We start from the raw sequence: 23,211 nt of genomic DNA, 5'->3' as shown, positions 1-23,211 counted from the left end.
GGCCTAAAGTTCAAATGTGGAGTCTAATTTTCCTTGCTTTTAAGCATCTAAATGTCAGTGTGGCTGTTTCCACAAGAGTCAGCAAAGCTTTGTTGAATCTTGATAGACAGGAGTCTGCGTAAGCCTAAATGCACACTTCTGTTTAAATTACATGACTGTAACATATGAATGGAAGCCCGAGACTCATCTCCACTGACCGTAAAAACCTCCTGGAGCTGATTTAATGATGAAATGAAACAGAGTTATTCAGCATTTTCTAAGAAGTGGGGGAAATGAAATGGTGCAAAAAAAAGTAAGCCAATTGTCGTCTCGATTTTCTCATAAAAACAATGTGACATATGAATGTGACTTCCACAGTTCTAAGCAATAAAACAACCCATTCTCCTAGTTTTGTGCTCTCAACAGGTAGGGTGTTGGCTGTTACATGCAGGTTCAGAGATCGGAATCTGGTCGTTGAGATCCACCACATATATCTAACAGAAAAAGGTTTCCCTATTTTTATGTGAGCGCAAGCTACACTAACAACAATTCTGGCTGTTGTTGACAAATCAGGCCATCCCAGATAACGAGCTGACATCTAGATCTAAGAGTGCTTTTAGTTTTCACTGTGGGTTTGTATTCTCTAGGGACTTAACTCAGGACTTGTCTTCACGTACAATGCTACAGCGGCACAGGTGCATGGGTACAGCGATGTCACTGGAGCACTTTAGTGAAGACGTTATGCCATTGGGAGAACCTGAAGTCTTTAAACCATGATTTTGGGGACTTCAATAGCTCAGATATGGGTTAGGGGTTTATTACAGGAGTGGGTGGGTGAGATTCTGTGACCTGCATTGTGCAGGAGGTCAGACGAGACGATCATAATAGTCCCTTCTGACCTTAAAGTCTATGAGTCTATAACTTCTCCCATCAGCATAGTTAATTCATCTCCCCAAGAGGCAGTAGCTATGCCAAGGGGAGAAACCCTCCTGTTGACATAGTGCTGTCTATATGGGGGTTAGGTCGGTATAACTACATCACTCAGGGGTGTGGATTTTTCACTCTCCTAAGCAACATAGTTATACTGATATAGGTCTGTAGTGTAGACCTGGCCTTAGTCACAGCCACAGGTTTCCGCTTAATGTGCTCTGTGTTCACACATCCATGCGCCTCTGTCAGTGTTACACTGCTTCATTGCCACCACTCCTGAGCTGTGGAGCAGGAGCAGAGGTAGCTATTAATGCTATTAACCCCGTGGTAACTGAAGTAAATACTTGTAGCCACAGGCACTCACAACAATTGAGACATGATGGTCCTCCAGTTCCTTCCCCTAGGCCTTCTGATTGGACCTGGATAGGGCCCTACCAAATTCATGGCCATGCAAAATGCGTCACGGACTGTGAAATCTGGTCTCTCCTCGTGAAATCTGGTCTTTTGTGTGCTTTTACCCTCTACTATTTCACGGGGGGAGACCAGCGTTTCTCAAACTGCGGGTCCTGACCCAAAAGGGAGTTGCAGGGGGGTTGTCAGATTATTTTAGGGGAGTCATGGCATTGCCACCCTTACTTCTGAGCTGCTTTCAGAGCTGGGCAGCTGGAGAGCAGCGACTGTTGCAGTCGTCAGCCGCAGTACAGAAGTAAGCCTGGCAGTAGCAACCATGCCATCCTTACTTCTGCGCTGCTGCCTTCAGAGCAGGGCAGCCGGAAAGTGGTGGCTGCTGACTAAGGGCCCAGCTCTGCAGGCAACAGCCTAGAAGTAAGGGTGGCAATACCATACCATGTCATCTTTACTTCTGCGCTGCCGCTGGTGGTGGCTCTTCCTTCAGAGCTGGGCTCCCAGCCAACAGCTGCCTCTTTCCAGCTGCCCTGCGCTACCAGCCGCAGCAGCATAGAAGTAAGGGTAGCAGTACTGCAACCCCCCCCCCACAATAACTCAGCGATCCCCCCACAACTCCTTTCTGGGTCAGGACCTCTGAAATTACAACCCCATGAAATTTCAGATTTAAATAGGTGAAAATAATGAAATTTACAATTTTTGAAATCATATGACCATGAAATTGACCGAAATGGACCGTGAATCTGTTAGGGCCCTGGACATGGACTATCAATCTGCCTCCATTTAGCTCCCCCTCCTCTCTGCTCCGCTTCCTGCTTGCAGTTTTTCTTGCTTCACACATCCCCAGTGTTTGATATCCACTAACAAGCCATGTATCAGCATGCAGCCACCTGGCCACACGTTCAAGTGGGCAGACACATTGTCCCACGACACCCTGAGATTGAAGAATGTGTTGTGCTGCTATGAATCTTGGGATATGTGCCCGGGTAGCTGCACTGCTTGTCCCGGCCAGATACAGCACCAGTGAGGATGCAGGGCAGGACAGCACGGTAATGTGGTTGTGTTATTGCAGGTTAGGCTACCATGGGTTGACGTACCCTGTGGTTGCTTACCCCATGCTTAACATGCAGTGAAGACATAGACTGTGCATTCTCTCTCTCCTGAATCTACATTCTACATTCAGATCTATTTATTTCTCACTTCTCTTGTTCTTGAGATTTTCACAAACACTTCCTCCCAATTCTTCTCAATCTAGCCTTATAGATTTGTAGTCCCTTAAGTTTCATTTCCAACAGCATTGCTTACATTCTTAGGTCTGTCCTTTGTTGCTAGGATGCACGGCCATCCTCTCTCACCACCCCTGAATTACAATTGTGTAGAACCAGGGCATGACTCCAGACTGTTGTTCTCTTGAGCACTAAGCCAAAAGAGCAACTGCTTTGCTAGACTGGGGCTTATTAAGCTCTTAGCTCCCCGGCTTGTTATGGTATGTGGCCATAGGCTGTAGGTACTAAGGCATGCTGCCCATTTTCAAAGGCGCAATGAGCTATACTGCCGGCAGAGTACATTGCCCCAGGCCCTCCTAAGCTATCTTGTCCTGTGTCAGCAAGATGCCTTAAGAAGACCTCTCTACAGAGCTAGTCCTGCTCCTCCTCCCCCCACCCTGTGCAGCTCAGTAGAGCAAGGAGAGGATTTTGCTTTAATTGAAATTCCTGTCATCAGTACAGATAACCTGAAAAAAGATATTGACATGAAAAAAGCAATCAAGAGCCCATCTTTAAAATGCCAGTTTGCCTGTGACAAGCACGAAATGCAGTCACTGCAAATCAAGATCTAAACCCTATTGTATATCACACAGCTGGTCTTTCCCCCCTCCCCCACCTCTCACTACAAGTTCTAATGTTTGCACATCTTTGTTTTCCCGTTGACATTCTTCTCATACTGTATTCACAGCAAGTCTGAGGATAGCTGGGTTTTGATTAAGCTCTTGCAAACCTCAGAGAAAGCTCTTTTAAGCTCCTGAACAGTGTACTTTATCTTGGACTTTTACCCTTGAAAGAAAACAGTTATACAAATTTTCTAAATAGTTTTTCTGGTATTTTTTCCTATTTAACTCATTCAGATAAAGTGTGCTACGCACTTCTTTCCAAGTAGATGCTTGACCTTAGTGTTACATGTATTTACATTGCATCTGAAGATAAATCTCTGTGATTTTGTAAGAGTCCATGAAGGAGAAGCAGGAGATGCAGATGCCCTCTCCTGCCACAATCCACCTATAGCAGAGATTCTCAAACTGGGAGTCGGGACCACTCAGGGGGTCACGAGGTTATTACATGGGGGGTCGTGAGCTGTCAGCCTCCATCCCAAACCCCGCTTTGTCTCCAGCATTTATAATGGTGTTAAATATATTAAAAAGTGTTTTTAATTTATAAGGGGGGGGGTCGCACTCCGAGGCTTGCTGTGTGAAAGGGGTCACCAGTACAAAAGTCTGAGAACCACTGACCTACAGTATATACTCTAAGAACAACCACTAAAATTTCTAAAGAGTGGCTATGTTTTAAAACCACATAAAGTCAAACTCATCCCTAGGGTGATTGCACTGAAACTCATCTAGCATTCCATCATGGGTGAATTTGGCTGAGAGAAATGGTGGCATCCCCCAAACTAACTAAGCATCTCTCTCTAGTGGTTGCTCAGCAATATTTCTTTTGCATTATAGGGTGATCTTGCCTCTCCAGACACATTTAAATTGCATCTCTGCATTCTATTCCCACTGACTCAGTGCATGAATGTAGTACTGGTCCTGTGTTTTCTATCACTCCACTGCATCCCGGCTTTAGGTTTTTGCTCTGGAAAAATAACTTGCAGAACACTACACAGTGGGAATATTGGCATTTTTAGGCAACTGACTCAGGAGTGGTACCGAGTTGCTTGTAAGCCTGAGCCAGGAGCTCAGACGTTATGGTGATGGGAAGCACTTTAAAAGAGAACAGATTACTTAACTCATTCTTGGATGGCAGTGGAAGCTGCACAGAAGGGGATCTATTTTTAATGTCTGTCATTATTGTTTATTTTAATATGCTTTTTTTCTTTCATAATGCTTTCTTTCTTTTTCATAAGAAATCAGCAGATTCAAGAGAATCACACACCAAGGCAAACCTCCACGAGGTTTCACACGATTCTGTCAGTGCAGTGAATTTCTGTCTGGTCTAACTTACATCCCTCTTTTTATTAGATGGGCTTGAACCGTGAAGTTTGGGTCCAGATCTGAATTGGACACAAATGTTCATGAAGGTCCAGAGTTGGGATTATAGCTCAGACCCTTCAAGATAACTTTGCCCCATAAAGTTCTGATCCAGATTGCGCCTTTCACAGATTTTAGGCGTTCGCATCCAGCATTCTGGATGTGTCCATTTCTATTTTATAGCAGAGCTTTTAAAACTATCCAGTTCATGTCTTTCACTTTCCTTCTTCAGGGAAGATACTGACTTCCTACATTTCATTCAGATCTAGTCTATGTGGCCTACATTTCCAGAAGTGACTACATTTCACGTGCCTCAATTTTGGGTGCCCAATTTGATACGCTTTAAAGGAAATGGATTATTAGAAAGTGCTGAGCACCCACACTGGAAAAATCAGACCCTTTTAATGGTTAACACATTTTAGTTCTGTCTTCTAATGTGTCCAGAACCATGGAATCTAGCAACTAAAGTTGTGTTATACACATTGGTTTAACTTAGTTTGAGGTTAGAAGAGTGTTTTCTTTGGTTTCAGTTTGCATGGGTTCATGCAGCCTGAGTTTTGTTTTGGGGATTAGTTGAATCCTCAAACTCTTAAAATGAAGCTCATTGGATACCTGTGCTTCCCATTTGTGTAATACAATTACAGTCTTTTCACCATAAATTGGCCAAAGTTCACGCATAAGGTTCTCAAACTTCAGAAAGCACCTAATCCGCATTTCAAGTTCGTAATAATTGAAATCAGCTGTTACCACTCAAAAAAGAGATCTTGGAGTCACTGTGGATAGTTCTCTGAAAACATCTGCTCAATGCGCAGCAGCAGTCAAAAAATCTAACAGAATGTTAGGAGCCATTAGGATACTATAAATAAGACAATAAGTATCACAATGTCAATAGTTAAATCCATGGTAGACCCACACCTTGAATACTGCATGCAGTTCTGGCTTCCCCATCTCAAAAGAGAGAAATTAGAATTGAAAAAGGTACAGAAAAGGGCAACAAAAATGATTAGGGGTATGGAACAGCTTCCATATGAGGAGAGATTAACAAGACTGGGACTTTTCATCTTGGAAAAGAGATGACTAAGGGGGATATGATAGAGGTCTATAAAGTCATGAATGGCATGGAGAAAGTGAATAAGGAAGTGTTATTTATTCCTTCACTTAACACAAGAACAAACGGTCACACAATGAAATAAATAGGCAGCAAGTTTAAAACAAACAAAAGGAAGTACTCCTTCACGCAACGCACAGTCAATCAGTGGAACTTGTTGCCAGGGGATATTGTGAAGGCTAAAACTATAACTGGGTTCAAAAAAGAGTTAGATAAATTGATAAAGTATAGTTCCATCAATGGGTATTAGCTAAGATGATCAGGGATGCAACCCCATGCTCTGGGTATCCTTAGCCTTTGACAGCCAGAAGCTGCGAGTGGATAACAGAGGCTGGATCACTCAATGATTGCCCTGTTATGTTCATTCCCTTTAGGGCACCTGGCAATGGCCCCTATCGGAAGACAGGATGCTGGCTTAGATGGACCATGCATAGTCTGACCTAGTCTGGCTGTTCTTATGTATGTGACACAGTTTTGGGTGTTTGATGTGAACTGTTTGCCCAGCTCTAACAATTACATTCTTTTGCTGGGACAAACCAGGTGTGATTATTGTGTACGATAAATATTCTACACATTACTGCTGCCAGGCATCTTCTCTGACCTCATGTTCACTGTTTCTTTGCCTGATCTTTCTTATATCTGATGTTACAAGAAAGAGGAACCGGAATGGCAAGTATTCTGCCTTTGTAGCTGGCAGGACAGGACCAGAGGAACACAAAAGAAATAATAAATATCTAGATAAGAATGATGTGTTCTATTTGTTACTAAGGGAAGTAATGTAACTGTCCTGTTGACAGCTGTTTGCGGGGGCTCACCTCCGCTCTTCCTGTGGCCTTTTACTGCCACCTTCACCAGTAAATACATCTGACAGAAATTCCGCAGACACAAATTTTCCAGTGGGCTACATCCCATCTCTAGGGGATTTAAACAGCTATTAAACCCCAACACATATCACTGCTGCAGGTCAATTATTAAAGTTCAGCAACGAAGCTGTGCTCTTTGTTCAGTGATTCTTAGTGTCGTGCTAGTTACAATGCGCAGCAGTGGGAACATCTTTATTTACAGATCATTACAAAGACAAGCTCTGCAGTAACAAGCAGAAATATTTGTTTTTCTTGAGTGTTTTCCACAGTATTTGGTCAAGTAAAAATTATGCAGATGCCTGCTGGGTGGAATATGAAAGAGAAAAGAAACAAACCCGGGCAAAGGAAATGCTGAGGGAAAAAGAGAGAGAAAGCACAAGAGGCAAACTGCTGAGCTAATAATACTAAGAGGAATACACAGAGGAAAGATCCAGTAAAGCAGCTCTTCAAATAACAATTTCAGCTTTTGAGAATTGTAAATGTTAGCAGGGCACCCCCTGCCCATCACCCTTCTGCCCCTGACACCAAGGTGGAAGTGCAGGAACTGGTATAGCCCACCCACTGTATGGTTTCTGGGGACTCCCTTGCACGAGGGAATCTCCAGCATGGGAGCTGCAGATAGTTTCTGCTCCCTTTGCACTGCCTGAGCTCTGGTGTCATGAAGCAACTTTAACGCCCGCACAACCCCAGATGGGGAATCCCAGTAGAGTCAGTGTAGGGGTTTTTACAAGAGAGCTCTATATCTGTGTATCTGGAAATAGTTAATGGATAAGGTGCCGGTAGATGGTGCTCATGAATATGTAGTGTCGTTTCTGGATTTTGTAGGACCAATAAAACTTTTTCTTGGGCCTGCAAATGGTTTTCTCTGTGCAGCTCTTTATGTTGGCTCTTAACAGAGGGTGTATCATAGGCATAGCTTGGGGTGAGGGAGCATGGCCACAGCACCATTGTACTCTGGCAATCCCAAACTGCTAGACTGGTCCTTTGGGGCCTGTTGCAGCCTTTTTCAACTTAGTGGAGCTTTGAGACGGCTCCAAGTTGTGCTGGAGGCCAAACCAAGCCGCAGTTGGCCTAGGATTAGGTAGGGGTGTGTGTGTGAGCCTCAATTATGCAGGGTGCTGCACAACCCTCTCAGCATTGACTGCTATTCTGGGAAGATTAGGGTCATAGCCACATTTTGGCCGGGTGAACGGGTGCACAAAGGTGTGGATTAGGGTGTCCCTTTGTCTTCACACAACCATTGTACATACATGCAAGAGAAGCTATATGTCTCTTTTAGAAACTCAGGAATATTGGTTATTTGCCAAGTGAGTGATCAGTTAAGTCCCAATCATTTTATTCCATTGAATGTTATATTAACTTTATCCTGTGCATACAGCTTGATGTGATATCAGCAGTACAGTTTTCAGAGTAACAGCCGTGTTAGTCTGTATTCGCAAAAAGAAAAGGAGTACTTGTGGCACCTTAGAGACTAACCAATTTATTTGAGCATAAGCTTTCGGGAGCTACAGCTCACTTCATCGGATGCATACTGTGGAAAGTGTAGAAGATCTTTTATACACACAAAGCATGAAAAAATACCTCCCCCCACCCGACTCTCCTGCTGGCAATAGCTTATCTAAAGTGATCACTCTGCTTACAATGTGTATGATAATCAAGTTGGGCCATTTCCAGCACAAATCCAGGTTTTCTCACCCCCTCCCCCCCAAACCCACTCTCCTGCTGGTAATAGCTTATCTAAAGTGACCACTCTCCTTACAATGTGTATGATAATCAAGGTGGGCCATTTCCAGCACAAATCCAGGGTTTAACAAGAACATCTGGGGGGGGGGGGGGGGGGAGTTAGGAAAAAAAAAAGGGAAATAGGTTACCTTGCATAATGACTTAGCCACTCCCAGTCTCTATTCAAGCCTAAGTTAATTGTATCCAATTTGCAAATGAATTCCAATTCAACAGTTTCTCGCTGGAGTCTGGATTTGAAGTTTTTTTGCTGAAGAATTGCAACTTTCATGTCTGTAATCGCGTGACCAGAGAGATTGAAGTGTTCTCCAACTGGTTTATGAATGTTATAATTCTTGACATCTGATTTGTGTCCATTTATTTTTTTACGTAGAGACTGTCCAGTTTGGCCAATGTACATGGCAGAGGGGCATTGCTGGCACATGATGGCATATATCACATTGGTGGATGTGCAGGTGAACGAGCCTTTGATAGTGTGGCTGATGTTATTAGGCCCTGTGATGGTGTCCCCTGAATAGATATGTGGGCACAGTTGGCAACGGGCTTTGTTGCAAGGATAGGTTCCTGGGTTAGTGGTTCTGTTGTGTGGTATGTGGTTGCTGGTGAGTATTTGCTTCAGGTTGGGGGGCTGTCTGTAGGCAAGGACTGGCCTGTCTCCCAGGATTTGTGAGAGTGTTGGGTCATCCTTCAGGGTAGGTTGTAGATCCTTAATAATGCGTTGGAGGGGTTTTAGTTGGGGGCTGAAGGTGACGGCTAGTGGCGTTCTGTTATTTTCTTTGTTAGGCCTGTCCTGTAGTAGGTGACTTCTGGGAACTCTTCTGGCTCTATCAATCTGTTTCTTCACTTCCGCAGGTGGGTATTGTAGTTATAAGAATGCTTGATAGAGATCTTGTAGGTGTTTGTCTCTGTCTGAGGGGTTGGAGCAAATGTGGTTGTATCGCAGAGCTTGGCTGTAGACGATGGATCGTGTGGTGTGGTCAGGGTGAAAGCTGGAGGCATGTAGGTAGGAATCGCGGTCAGTAGGTTTCCGGTATAGGGTGGTGTTTATGTGACCATCGTTTATTAGCACTGTAGTGTCCAGGAAGTGGATCTCTTGTGTGGACTGGACCAGGCTGAGGTTAGTACCTCAGTATTACTGTTTGTCTTCAGAACTGCTTTCCGCTCCTTATTCTCTACCCTTCCCTTTTCAAGGTGATTTCCTTTTTTAGCTCCTTTTTACTAGTTCCTTCACTTGCCCAGCCCTATGCAATTGTTGTTTTTCTCTCGGAGACACCCACAGTGTAGGAACTACTTTTTTTATACAAGAGATAGAGTGGGATTATCCTAAATGGTAGAGAATTTACAACAAGAATAATGAAGAACTACTAATTAATTACATGTACACAGACAAGTTCAGTGGAGGAGCAAATTACATGACACTTCCCATTTAGAAGAGGACACTTGACTTTCACTTTTATAAATATGACCTAAGGAAGGACGCAGGGTGGAGTGTGGGAAATGTTAGAGAAGGTTGGTGAGGTAATATCTTTTACTGGACCAACAGAATTTGGTCCAATAAAAGACATTGCTTCACTCACTTTGTCTCTCTAATTTCCTGGAATCAACACGGCTACAACAACACTGCATATGGGAAATGTTGTCTCTTTAATTTTCTTCTGTTTGCAGTAGTAATCTATTTATGATGTAAGTTCTCAGCCTTTGCTTCCTAGTTCCTTGCATGTCATAGCCCCTTTTAGATGTTTTAGTGATATGACGTGGTCCAAGAAATTTTACACTGACTTATCCCATGTAGCATGCCTACAGCTTAGTGGGAATCCAAACTTCCAACTTTTACCCTAGTTTCGGTGTCATTCTAGATGTGACACAAAAAGGCATTGCTGGACAGATTTCACCTTATTCAGAACTCAGCAGCCAGGTTACTTATCAGGGTCTGATGAGCCCACCATACCATCTCTGCACAAGAATATGTGCATTGTTTTTTTATAGGGCTTTGTATTATGAGATGCTGCTTATAGACTTCAAGGAACTGCACAGGATAGGTGCATTTAGTTATTCTGAATTTGCTAAACCCATACAGTACCAGCTATATACATTCTTCAGAGCAGGAGTTGCTTTTTATACTATCATTTAATAGCTGTCCTGAGTCTGGAGCCTGGGCTCCTGTGATGAAGCTGGAGCTTGGACTCATATGCTGCTTGCATCTCTCATTGTCTGCAAGATTACACTAAAGATTATTTGGTATTTACCGGTTTCAGAGTAGCAGCTGTGTTAGTCTGTATCCGCAAAAAGAAAAGGAGGACTTGTGGCACCTTAGAGACTAACAAATAAAGCTTATGCTCAAATAAATCTGTTAGTCTCTAAGGTGCCACAAGTACTCCTTTTTTTTGGTATTTATCGTTTGTGGTTCTTTCATTCTAAAGGCAAGACACCTTTGTTTACATGTTTTAATTACATTTCTTAATGGAAATAAAACAAAACAACCCCCCCCCCCCCAACACTGCAGACTTCCCAATAGTCCCAGATTTCGCAAGACTGTCCTCCTTCGACCCACAAACCCCCATCCAGGTTGAAGCAGAACATTTCCGGTATTCAGGGTGGCCCAGAGGTTTGGCCCATCCACCCCTCCATAGATCGGTGTCTGCAGCCCAGTTAGCCACTTGAAGGGTTCAGAAGTGTATGCCATTGACTTCTGCCAGAGGACTCATGTACTTAAAAGTTGAGCATGTGTGTAATATTTGTGGGGAGCTTTTAGAGATGATTTAAGGGCCTGTGACCTACAGTATTTTCTTTTTCTTTTCAGTGTCTCACCCTTAATTGCACGTATGCAGGGGAGCTGGAACAATTTTTATTGTGGGGGTGCTGAGAGCTATCGAACCCAACTGTATACTGTGCATATGCTGGAAACCACTTCAAGCCAGTTCCAGCACCTATGCATGTATTTATTACTGGGCTTGTGGGCCCTGGTGAGAGAGTCCAGAGGCCGCAGCTTCATTTACGGGGATGGGGCAAACTCTACAAGCAGGAGACCAGGCAAGAGCCCTGAGCAGGGGCAGCAGGATCTGGGCGAAGCAAGTCAGCCCTCTCCATGAAGAATCCCAGCGGGGGGAGGGGAGCCGCCGCCGCCGCCGCCGCCGCCCGGACTGGGGCAGAGCTGCTGCCCGGAGCACCCATTCTCCAGCCGGGGTGGGGGGCACAAGCCAGCCTTGCCGCGCATGCGCAGAACGGATGGGCCGGGGGCGCGCGCGAGAGAGAGATGGGGGGGGGGGCTCGCACGTGACGGAGGCTCTCGTGGGGTTCTCTTAAAGGGCCAGGAGGCGGGTCCGACACTCCCCACGCGGAGGGTCCGGGTTCTCTCTAGCGCTGCGGCGGCTGCTCCCCCTCCCCCCCCCAGTCTGTGCCCTCGCGCTGGGTTAGGGGGCAGCAGCGAGCCGCGCGGCGGGGCCTGGGGGCGGCCGGGGCCGGGCGCCGTGCCCCGCTGGTGTGCGCCGCGCCGCTCCGCAGGTACCGGGGCGGGCCGGGCGGCCCCTGCCTAACCCGGAAGCGGTGAGGGGAGCCGGGACATGGCCGCTGCCTGCTACTGTCTCCGCGCCGCAGCCGGCGTGGCCCTGCCCGGGGGGAGCCGAGGCTGAGCCCGCTCCGCGGCCGGGCGCCGCCTCCCAGCGCGGGCCGGGGGGGGGCCCTTCAGCGAGGGTCTGCCTGGGGTGGGGGGGCGGATCCGCTCGGGGCTGTGTGTGTGTGTGTGGGGCGGTCTGGCGACCGGTTGCAGTTGGTCGGTGTTTGGGGGTGGGGCTCCACTGAGGGGCTGCAGGATTGGGCCAGGCACTGGGTGCAGAGCTGGGCGGGCGCACTGGGCTTGGGGTGATTGTGAGGAGTTGCGTTTGGTGTCTGTAGTATTATTATTATTGTTTTTGCGAGGGGGGGGATCTTGCATTTAGTGGTGTCTGGGGGAGTTGCATGGGGGGGCAGATCTTATTTCAGGGGGATTAGTTTTTAATCTTTGGTTTTGGGGCACTGAGTCAGATGTAGATTTGGGGGGCTTGCTTATTTATTTATTTTTTTTTAGGTGCTCCAGAGTAACCTGGGCTGTGTGAAAATGACTAAGTGATTTCAGCCCATTTGATGGGGTTGGATTTATTGTAGGATTAGTAGTAGATTTTGAAGGAGAGTTTCTTGCACTTGAGATATATTTTGTATTTCTTTCCCCACACACTAGGTGGATTTCTTAAATTTGGAGGGCTGGATTGGTTTTGGTGGCTTACAGTTTTGGGGGGACAGTTGCATTTTGGGGGTATTGCTCTCATAAGGCTGAGAGTGGGTTGCTGCGGGTGGACTCTGAATTCCCCCCCCCCACCCAGTGTGGGTAAATTTTTATCCAGCGTCGCTGATGCCAGAACAAGGCCCCAGAATGAACGGTTTCTCTCTGGGCGAGCTGTGCTGGCTGTTCTGCTGCCCACCTTGCCCTAGCCGCATTGCTGCCAAGTTGGCTTTCTTGCCCCCGGAGCCCACGTATACCGTGCTGCAGTCTGAGCAGCAGCAGCAGCAGGAGGCTGGGGCTGCAGCAACAGGGTCTGGGACTGCAACAGGGTCTGGGACCCCAACAGGAATGGGCAGCTGCAGTCTTCATTTGAGTGAGCGGGCGGACTGGCAGTATTCACAGCGGGAGTTGGATGCCGTAGAGGTTTTCTTTTCTCGCACATCTCGGGATAACAGGCTGGGGTGCATGTTTGTGCGCTGTGCCCCTGCCAGCCGGTATACGCTGCTCTTCTCGCATGGCAATGCTGTGGATCTGGGCCAGATGTGCAGCTTCTACATTGGCCTTGGCTCTCGCATCAACTGCAACGTCTTCTCCTACGACTACTCTGGCTACGGGGTGAGCTCAGGCAAACCCTCTGAGAAAAACCTGTATGCAGACATAGATGCAGCCTGGCAGGCCCTCAGGACAAGGTAAATTGGTGTTGGGGACAAGGTACCAGGGCATGGCTCTTGGCCTGCTAAGGAATATGGGTATTTCTGCATACAGCTCTCACCCTGTTAAACTCAACATCTGTATACTTAACCTGCTAAGGGGTGGGAGGAAGAAGTCTGTATACACTTCTTAATCTGCTAAGAGGTATCTGGTTGTTTTTGATGGCCTCTTCAGGGGCACCAGCAACAGTTACATGAGGAACTGCATGGCTTGGATTGGTAATGAGATTTTGCGTATTGGGTCTTCTCTATATGTGAGATTCAGTCATCAGTAGCCAACAACCAATGTCGCCACACCACTGCCTATGTCCATTGATAAAGGAAGCTGTGATGTGCACTGGTTGAGCTTATCCCACCTTGACACCAGGTTGAGCTTAGTGGCTGCAAGTCACAACTTTGTCTATGATTGGGGTTTGCACTGGTGCACTTACAGCATTTGTTGGCCAGCAGTGGCTGAATTGGGGCTAATCCCACATATAGACAAAGTTTGGGTAACAAGTTTGAATGTAGATCAGGTTAGTGATGACCAAAAAAACAGTAACCATCTGATGGGAATTCGGGGTTGGGAGCCCCATGTTCCATGCAAACTCTATAACACAGGCCTTCCTCTTTAGCAGTAGGGCAGGAGAGAAGAGGAGAGGACAACTCGTAGCAGAATTCCCTGCCTGGCATCCTGAGGTCTTACAGCCTGTCAGAGCAACCTGGCCAGTGTGAAATGAGTAGGTGGTTTCAGCCTATTTCCTGGGGGCAGGTGTCCACCTCACAAACCATTACCAGAATTGCTACTGATTGGATCTCCCTGTTTGCAGATGGAGCATCCAGGGATTAAATAGGCATAGAGTCCAAACTATCCCCTTGCCTCTGGCAGTGACCTGTCTTGGTCAAGTTTTAAGCATGCTGTTGGGTGGGAAAGTAGGTGTAGGAAAGCATACTCTTTTCTGTATGTACTGTAGCTGTTGTTTGGTGGGTTAACTGAGTTGAGTTCTCTCGGGCAACTCTTGAGAATACTGAAACTGCTTGAAAAATTGAGTTAGTTAATTTGTAAAGAACTACTAGGGCATGTGATGTTGCCTAGTGTAATGAAAGAAAGGATCAAATGTGTTGTAATACTTAGGCACATGGTGGATAAGATCTAAGGGAGGAGAAATGCTATATAAGAGCCAAGTGTTAAGGTGACTGTGGTTTGTTTTCCCCTCTCTAGCCCCACCTTTAATATTGTCTAAATCAGACTTGAAAAATTGCCATGAAAACTTACCAATCTAGGGACACATTCTCTTTGTCCATTCTTTTAGATCGTAAGACTAAATATTTTACTTGCCACTTAAAAATGATTTGGTTCAAGTGACTAGAATTTTACAAGACTGATCTAAACCTGTTTTGTGGCTTATTTTACCCACAGGTAAAAGTGCTGCTTTCTTACTTTATTTCCTAAGGCAGACAAGGTGATACTTGTTCAGTGAAGGAGGATGCTCCTTGTTGTGTGTGTGTATGTTTCAATTCTTAACATTACATTAACAGATTCAGACTTTATAATTGTCACGGCTCTTAGGAGTCAAAATAAATGTTATAATCAATGAATTTGGTGCCTTATTGACATGTTGATTCTGGCCATGGAGATTTACATGATTCTGACAGAGATATGTGTGCTTAAATGTGTGTGCATGTGTGTACATTGAGCACTGCTGGTGAGGAGGAAGTTTTCTGTAGTAAATGTATGTACAGTACTGATGCCAGATAAGGGATCAGTTGCTACAGAATGTAAGCTTTTATCTTTTTAAAAAATCTCTGGCTTCCTAGTTGTAAAGAAAATCTTTTAAATATGAACCAGCACAAAAGTGTCTTCCTGAGCCTGCAGACATTTCCTCATATATTTTCTAAGCAGCATATCAAAAGTAACAAGATTCTGGTCAGTTTCACAGCCACTATTCAGAATTTCGGGCAGCATTACAACTGAGACACACTATCTGTAAGAGCTTTCATTATAAAAATGCAAGCCTGACCCGTAATATGTTAAAATACATGTGTTATACTTGTGCACTATACCATTACAGTAATAGTTAAGGCTCATTTGGACCTGGTTTTGTGTCAGTAAAACTGCTCCAATGGAGTCTGTGATTTCCACCTCAAATTCACAATACTTAGACGTATTGTAATGAAGTGCAGTGCTAACTTAAGTCATGTCCTGAAATATATGAAAAGTGCCTCATGCAAACGAGGCCCCAGGAAGCATTTAGGTGTCCCTATAGGTTCTTCTGAGTTCACCAAAGACACCCTTAGAATCTTCAGCTTGAAATGTTACAGATCTGGACGAGTCATTTGTTGTCTATGACTGCCACTTTTGGTGGCATCCAAGAAAGAAGTATTCAGGATGTCTCTAATTAGCCTGAAAGGGTAGACGTGAAACCCAAAGATGATTTTGATGATAAAACCAAACATTTTTGCCTAATCACTCAGGCCCCTGCTTGGCTGCAGGAGGGGAATGTTCAGAACATTTCTGAATTTTACTCCATCTTAGTTGCACAGTTCCCCTGTAAAGAACTACTAATTTTAGTAAAGTTAATACTGATTTTTATCAATATATATTTAATATTACCATCAGTAGTCAGGCAAGACTGGCATTAATTCTTAATTGGAGTGTGGGGGAACGGTTCTCTTTACCCCTATGTATTTGTACCATGTTCATTGAGCTGTGGAACGTGTATACAATGAATTTATGTTAACAAATTGTTTTTTAATATTTTGTCTCTAATAGGCAATGGATGGAAAATAAACCATATAAAAAGTAGTTTTAATATGTGTTCACTAGCCGCTATTTGTAAATATACAGGAGTTCCTATAGTGAGTGTTGCAACTGTGCCCATTGGGGTTCCCAACTATATAATAATTTGAATAATAGTGGGCCTGATCTTGGAACACAAACCTGTCAATTCTGAAAGTGATAACTGGGAATTCTTAAGTAATCAGTATAATTAATCTATAGATCAGGCTACATAAGCACCTCAGCTTTTATTAATTCTTTACTCCATATGTGAACTAGAACAGTGTCTCTCAAACTGGGTTCCGTGACTTCTCGGGGTCTGCAGGCCCCGCTGATCAACTCCTCCCCCTCCCTCCCAGTGCCTCCCTACCTGCCCTGGTTCTGCGCCGCTCTTGGAAGCGGCTGCCATGTCCTGCAGTTCCTAGGTGCATGGGTGGCCAGGGAGGCCCCAGGTGCTGCCCAAGTTCCGGCTCTGCAGCTCCCATTCTGCACCCCAATCCCCTGACCCAGCCCAGAGTCCCCTTCCACACCCAAACGCTCTCCCGGAGCTTGCACCCCCCTCAACCTCCAGCCCTGAGCCCGCTCCTGCACCCCAAACCCCTCATCCCCAGCTGCACCCCAGAGAACACACCCCCAGCTGGAGCCCTCAGCCCCCCGTGCCCCAACCCCCTGCCCCAGCCCAGAGCCCCTTTCTGCGCCTCAAACCCCTCATCCCCAGCCCAGAGCCTGCACCCCCTGCTGGGGCCCTCACACCCCCCCCCCCATACCCTAATCCCCTGCCCCAGCCCTGAGTCTCCTCCCGCACCCCAACTCCCTTCCAGAGCCTGCACACCCTGAGCTCCCTCCTATATCCCAAACCCCTCATCCTTGGCCCCACCCCAGAGCCCATATCCCCATCTGGAGCCCCCACCCCAAGCCCCTTCCCCAGCCCAGTGAAAGTGAGTGAGGGAGAGTGAGCAACAGAGGGAGGAGGGGATGGAGTGAGTGGGAGGAGGGGTCTTGGAGAATGGTCAGGGCAGGGGCGGGGCCTTGGTGAAGGGGCAGGGCAGGGGTCCCCAACATTTTTAATCAATGGGGGGAGCCTCAGGTTGGTAAAGTTTGAGAACCGCTGAACTAGAAGATATATTAATCTGTCATTTTTTAAAATATGAAGTGGTCTATCTCTGAGTTGGAGGTAAGCAAAATACAGTGGATAAAAATTACAAAGTGGATTTTTTTGTTTAAATTAAATACAGGTTTTTAAAAATAAACCTATTTAAAATTAAATTAGAAATTACAACAACCTATGTTCATCCTAATCTTATTATAATCTATTAAAATAATTTATATTAAAATAATCATATTAAGCTGTACATGTTTGCTGAAGTTTTAAAGAAAGTCAAAGCACTGAACTTTTGGAAGTCAGTGGCTAAGCACCTCTAACCATTGTTACAATTAAAGATCTGAAAGGATTTCTATTACAAACTCATTTTAAGGGATTAATTTATTTTTAAACATCTGCAGAGGCTGAAGCATGGGGTTTGCTGTTTGTAAATTTATAAATGGAGAAAAATTGATCAGTATTTCCAATTATTTTGCTTCAGGGTGGACTGGTTTAAATGAAAGCAATTTAAATCACTGATTTTTAATCATGATTTAAATAAGCAGACAGGAAACCTTGATTTTAATAATCAGTTTTAATCTTGTTTTGTATTTGTACTTTTTATCTATTTTCCTAAAGAGAAGCTGATTCTCCCTTGTCGGTAACCATTAAAACATGTTGATTTGCAACTAAATATAGGCTTTACACTAAACTTGGTGCTTTATTGCTAATAAGAATACACTATCTTGATGCACATTTATTTAATCAACTATATAGCTTAACTGAAATTTGTATAGATTCTTAATTTTTACGTTTTTTATTATGTTAAAAAATGGTGAATGATGCAATTCTTACTAGATGACTGATTTTTTTTTTTTTTTTTACTTGTGATTTGTGTCAAGTTCGTTTTGGAAATTTGAATTCAACAAATAGTGCACAAAAATGGCATTTTAAGATTGTTTATTGAATAAAACTACTTCATATGTGCTGGACACATAAAAAAGTTTATCAAAAAGTACTGTACATGAAAACATATTTTGCATTTTAAATTAACTGATTTATTAAACAAAGTATTATCCATACTAAGTGAATTGAACAGATTGTTTTCTGGTCTCTGTTGTCCTATTAGAACTAATGGATCTCATCCTCTCTCACCTAGTTTTTATTTATAGATTGGAGAAGAAAAACAAGTCTTCCTGCTTTTTCTACTCCCAACTGGTTTGTTAACTTTGAATAAACCAGTGATTGATCTGAACTAATTGAATAAGCTGAAATGAAGAAAATATTCTCTCTGCATCTGTAGAAAAGACTACTTCTGTCCAAAGCTAGTTCAGCACTTTAACAAACAGTTGTTTGCTAGAGCCCTTATAATTACTGTGTGCTCATAAACCGAGGAGTTCAGGCTGAGATCAATCTGCTTCTAGTTAATTAACACACACCCATCAAGTGCCTAATCATTTTCTATTGGTAATTCTTGGATTTATAGGTCTAGGTGACTTTCTGTGAGTTAGATTCTTTGTTTCAGTTTGGTCTGTCTATTTTGCTTTAATTTGTTCTACAAATAGAACTGGGCATAATAGAAAGTATTTGAGACCCTGTGTCTTTTATGTCAAGATCTAATTGGGGTTAATGTTCTTTGCGGTGATATAATTAACTTTTATCCTAATATTTGATTGACTGAGACAGTGGCTGATTTGTAGGATTCGTATAGCTCAACTCCCCCCCCCCAACCCCTTCCGAACTACTTGTGCAAGATTAAAACCATTTCAACAATCCTATATTAAGGTGAATTCTGTTAGCCTTATGAATAGGATACACATTTCCAATCATCCAGTTTGCATATTCTGTTTAAACTCTTGAGCATGACCACAAACATTTTTCCCATCATTATTCTTTTATATTTTTCCTGCTTCTATGTTGCCTATACTTGAGTCAATTGCAGATTGTGTAATGCTTGGAAGACTCTGGTAATGGGTATAGTATTCTCTTACTGTCATCATGATATTTAATTAAATGTCTTTGTTAAATCTGAATTAAATTCTACATACAGTTTCACTCAATAGAAAATAAATTAGATAAAATCGTAAACTGATCTCCTGGGCTGTGTGCAGTTATTGATTGGAGTTGATGGGAGTGAGTGATGGATAAATCAGAGCCCCTCCCCCCCTTCATATTTTTTAGCTTACACTGGTGTGCTGATGTGCTTCAGACATGTAGGAGTGATAAAATCAATGTATGCATTCCCTAAACTCTCCAGGAAAGATTTGTGAAGTGATTTTAAAAATCCTACATGAATGAAAGAAGGCATCACTTCACTAACTCTTTGACTCTGAAATACAGTATCAAAGTGCAACTCCTCAGTCTGCTATCTGGATGCTGTGAAATGGATGAAGAATTTGTAGCTGGTTATGTCTGAATCCTTGAAAGACTTGAATATCAAAAGATCTACGGAGTAATTTATTTAGGTATGACCTCTCAACGCATAACAGAGCATCAGAACAGTTCAACTTTGATTTATACTTCGTAGTCAGTAGAGATCTGCTAGTTCTCTCCATTGATTCACCACCACTGAAGGAGTCAGACTTCGATATTACACAATAGGATCCAAGCGTTTCTGGTGGGAGATTATTTTCCATTGATTTAGGATTCATGATGAATCAGTCCAGGAACTATTTTTCCCCAAACCATGGGGATTTTAAAGATGTCTCTTCTATTCTGAATTGTCACTTTATGCAAGCTACATTAAGGGGAGGGGAAGGAATAGAAGTATCTGTTTTGTTGGTGTTTTCTTCCCACACCCCATTCCCACCCAGTACAATTTTCTTTGCCAAACTTGGCCAAAAAAAAAAAAAAAAATTACAGCTAGTTTTCATTAAAGTCAGAGCGCATAACTGCTTGAATTCTTGCAGGGAGGGTAACTAGTCACCTGAGGACGTCCTAGCACTTTTCTAAATCAGAGTAGTGACTGTCTGAGTAGAAAGGTATAGCCCATGTTAATTAGTATATTTTTTCAGAGATGAAAATAGTAGTTACTATTATTATCAAGATATTTAAACTTTAATTTTCTTTGACATAATCTTGCTTGCGCAGCCCTCTAGCATAAAATCTTGTTCCAAAGAATTCAGATCAAATCACTCAGTTGAGTTGAATATTTGAACAACTGACTTGAGGTTTGTTTAATTAGCATAGTCTCTAAAAGAAAGGACTTCAAGAGCATCATCCTTGTACTTTCATCTTTTTCAGGAACCAGTTAGTTGAGCAATTTATATTATGTACATTTGAGGTGAAGGGAGTTAAGATTCTTGAAACTCCTCAAACCTTCTCCCAAATGTATCTCTCTCTGGAATAATTTATGTCCGGAGTAAACTCCCGCCCCAGATACACACACGTGCTCAAACAGTATGATCCAGGTGTGACCTACTAATTGGTATAATTTATCAGCACGTTTCCATTAATTTTTTTGTGTAATAGTTCTAGTACTTGCTACAGATCACATTGTACCTGTTTGTATCCTAGACTTAATTAGATGTGCATAATGTAAGAAAAATGGACCAGTTAATAATGTTAAGTAGCTATTGCCGATTTTGTTCTCTACCAATGTAAATCTATTCAGTATAATAAAAGAATGCGTTTACTGTACAGTACTTCCCCATTTTTGCTGTTTCACCTGATAGGCAATTTTAGTTCTAGTTCCGTTTAAGCTGCAGATATTGTGGTTTTTCAAAATAGCATAGGAAGAGAGAGACTCAGAAAAAGATTCCATATTAGTATGATGTTCCTTCATTCCTTAATATGGTTTGCAAAAGTTCAAAAACTATTTTTTGCTGGCTCTTTTGGCATCTACCTGCTCTGCATACCCTTCCTTGGAATCTGACTTCATAAACTGGAGTCTTCATAAATTTGTTTGGATTTGGAATTTTTCCCAAGCATTCTCAGCGTGACTCTTGGATTTTACTGGGTGGTATTTCCTATTTTTGGCCCTTTTAAGGAGATTATGGTGTGAGGGCTGCGAGCGGTTATGTAATGTACACTCTTTATTTTTGGAGAAATGGTGGGGTTTTTTTCCCCCTAAAATTTTGAAAGTGTGCCCATATATCCTGGTGAACAGTGCAATTAGAATCGCATGGAACGCAAATTTGATCAAAAATATGATTGCAAAATAGGGTAATGTTACTTTGTGCAGGAATGTATTATACAGCTAACTGCACAACGAACATATGTTAATGCAAATGATTACCATGCCACAGGCAAATAGATAGCTGTCCCTGGTATTCTGGTAAACTTTTTTAATAACTTTGTGCATCAGATTTTGGTGTCATGTTATGTAGATTGCTTTTTGTCTTTAGTAAAATTGTAACATTTAGCAAAAATTGTCACTGATGTCAGGACTGTAAGACCAAAGCAGACTTGGAAGCTAAATTTCCATATATTTCATTGCCAAGAATAGTTTTAAATTAGCTTTGTTTTTAGCTACTCTTGGTGATATGGACAACAAAATAAAATTTGATTTTTGTTTTTTAATTGTCTTCGGTGTAAACAGTCTTAAAATTCAGCTGTCCAAACTTGGACATATCAGTTTTTTGTTTACCTTCTCATCATAAAAGGTTCTGGGGTATAGTTCTGACTTAATTACAGCACTGGATATAAAGAACTCTACAGTGGAGGCTGGGTGAATGCTCTTCTCAAGTTGGCATGGTAAAAATAGCAGTGTGGTTATTGTGGCATGGGTGATGGCATGAGCTAGCTGCCCAAGTACAAACCCAGTGGTCAGGTGGGTTTATGCTAGAGCGGCTAGCCAGTGCTGCTGCTCGTGGCACAATGTCCATACTGCTATTTTTAGCATACTAGGTCGAGCAGAGCAAGTGTGTGTCTGTCTACTCAGGATGGGTGCTCACTTCCAGGTGCAGTGTAGACATACCCTAAGTGGTCATGAAGTGTGCCCACATCCGTGTTTAGGAACTCAAGGTATTCTTCTGCCTTCAGTGCCATGTAGTAGATTAAATACCATGAGATATTTGAGAAAGGGAAAGGCTAAAACCATTCTTTCTCCTTTTCGGAGGTACGTGATCTCTCTGGATACTTTTCTACCTGCCCATTACCTGCCTTAAAAATGCTGGCTTGCAAGATCTGATGTGTGCATACTACTGAAAGCATTTAGATCAGTGTGAAGTAGGCACAATTGGGTGTTTTTGTTGTTTTTTTTTTTTTAAATATAAAAGTGCACCCCTCAGCACTCCAAGTTACCATGGTGTGTCTTTAAGTGCTAGGCTAAGTTTACAGTAGCTCGTTACTTGTGCACTCAAGTAAAACACAATTAGTAATGTTATCTGGGACTTCAGGGAACCAAGGGTATACATGTCATGAATAAATTATATGGGGGAAAATGTTACAACTACAACAGAAATATGGGTCAACTGTCAGCAAACTTTGTGGGCAAACTTTGACACTGTTTGAGTAAATGGACTATAAAAGACTGAGTAGACTACAGGAAACAAGTTTATTTTTTCCCCTAGCTAAGTCTATTTCAATTCTAAGATTCTTTTAATGACTTCCTTGCTTAAGTATACAGTAGTTTAAAGGAGATGTTGATGGCACCTGCCTTGTGAAGTCCAGCTTGCTTTAATTTCTTTTGTTTTAAATTCTGTTTTAGATTGCCACAGGAAAGCCGGGACGTGAGGTTATGGTAATTTTCACCGTAAACCCTTTTGCAAGTTTGTTTTAAGAGGATCAGCAGAAAATTAGTCTGTAAAGTTTGAGTTACACCCAGCAAAGAATGTACCTATCTCAGAACTGTGCAAACACTAATAAATGGGTGGTTAAAGAACATTGTTTTTCTCAAGCCAGTGATCCATTTAATGAGTAACCAGCACTTCCTCCACAGGTAAAGATGAATCGTTTCAAGGCAGTGTTTGGGAGAAGTTGAGAGAGCTCATGAACGAAGTGATTCTTGTGCCAGTTTAAATTAACATACCAATGCCCATACTCGGCATTGTTTGGCCTCTGAGTCACAAAAAAACTGCCTTTTTTTTTCTTTCTGGATGTTGAGTAACTCTTGCGATAAAAGAAAAGGAGTACTAGTGGCACCTTAGAGGCTAACCAATTTATTTGAGCATAAGCTTTTGTGAGCTACAGCTGAAA

General features: G+C 43.2%; 1 protein-coding gene across 1 annotated transcript in view; it reads left to right on the top strand.

The window, feature by feature from the left end:
- The first annotated feature begins 11,837 nt into the window (after positions 1-11,837).
- ABHD17C (abhydrolase domain containing 17C, depalmitoylase) overlaps positions 11,838-23,211 on the top strand; it is a 50,504-nt gene continuing 39,130 nt past the window's right edge. The window contains exon 1 of the mRNA XM_007066842.4: positions 11,838-13,213. Within this exon, the coding sequence (XP_007066904.1) occupies positions 12,654-13,213 (560 nt within the window). The 5' untranslated portion in view covers positions 11,838-12,653. The remainder of the gene's footprint in view (positions 13,214-23,211) is intronic.

Source organism: Chelonia mydas, chromosome 10, assembly GCF_015237465.2.
Source record: "Chelonia mydas isolate rCheMyd1 chromosome 10, rCheMyd1.pri.v2, whole genome shotgun sequence".
NCBI lineage: Eukaryota > Metazoa > Chordata > Testudines > Cheloniidae > Chelonia > Chelonia mydas.
This window is presented reverse-complemented; position numbering and strand designations above follow the sequence as displayed.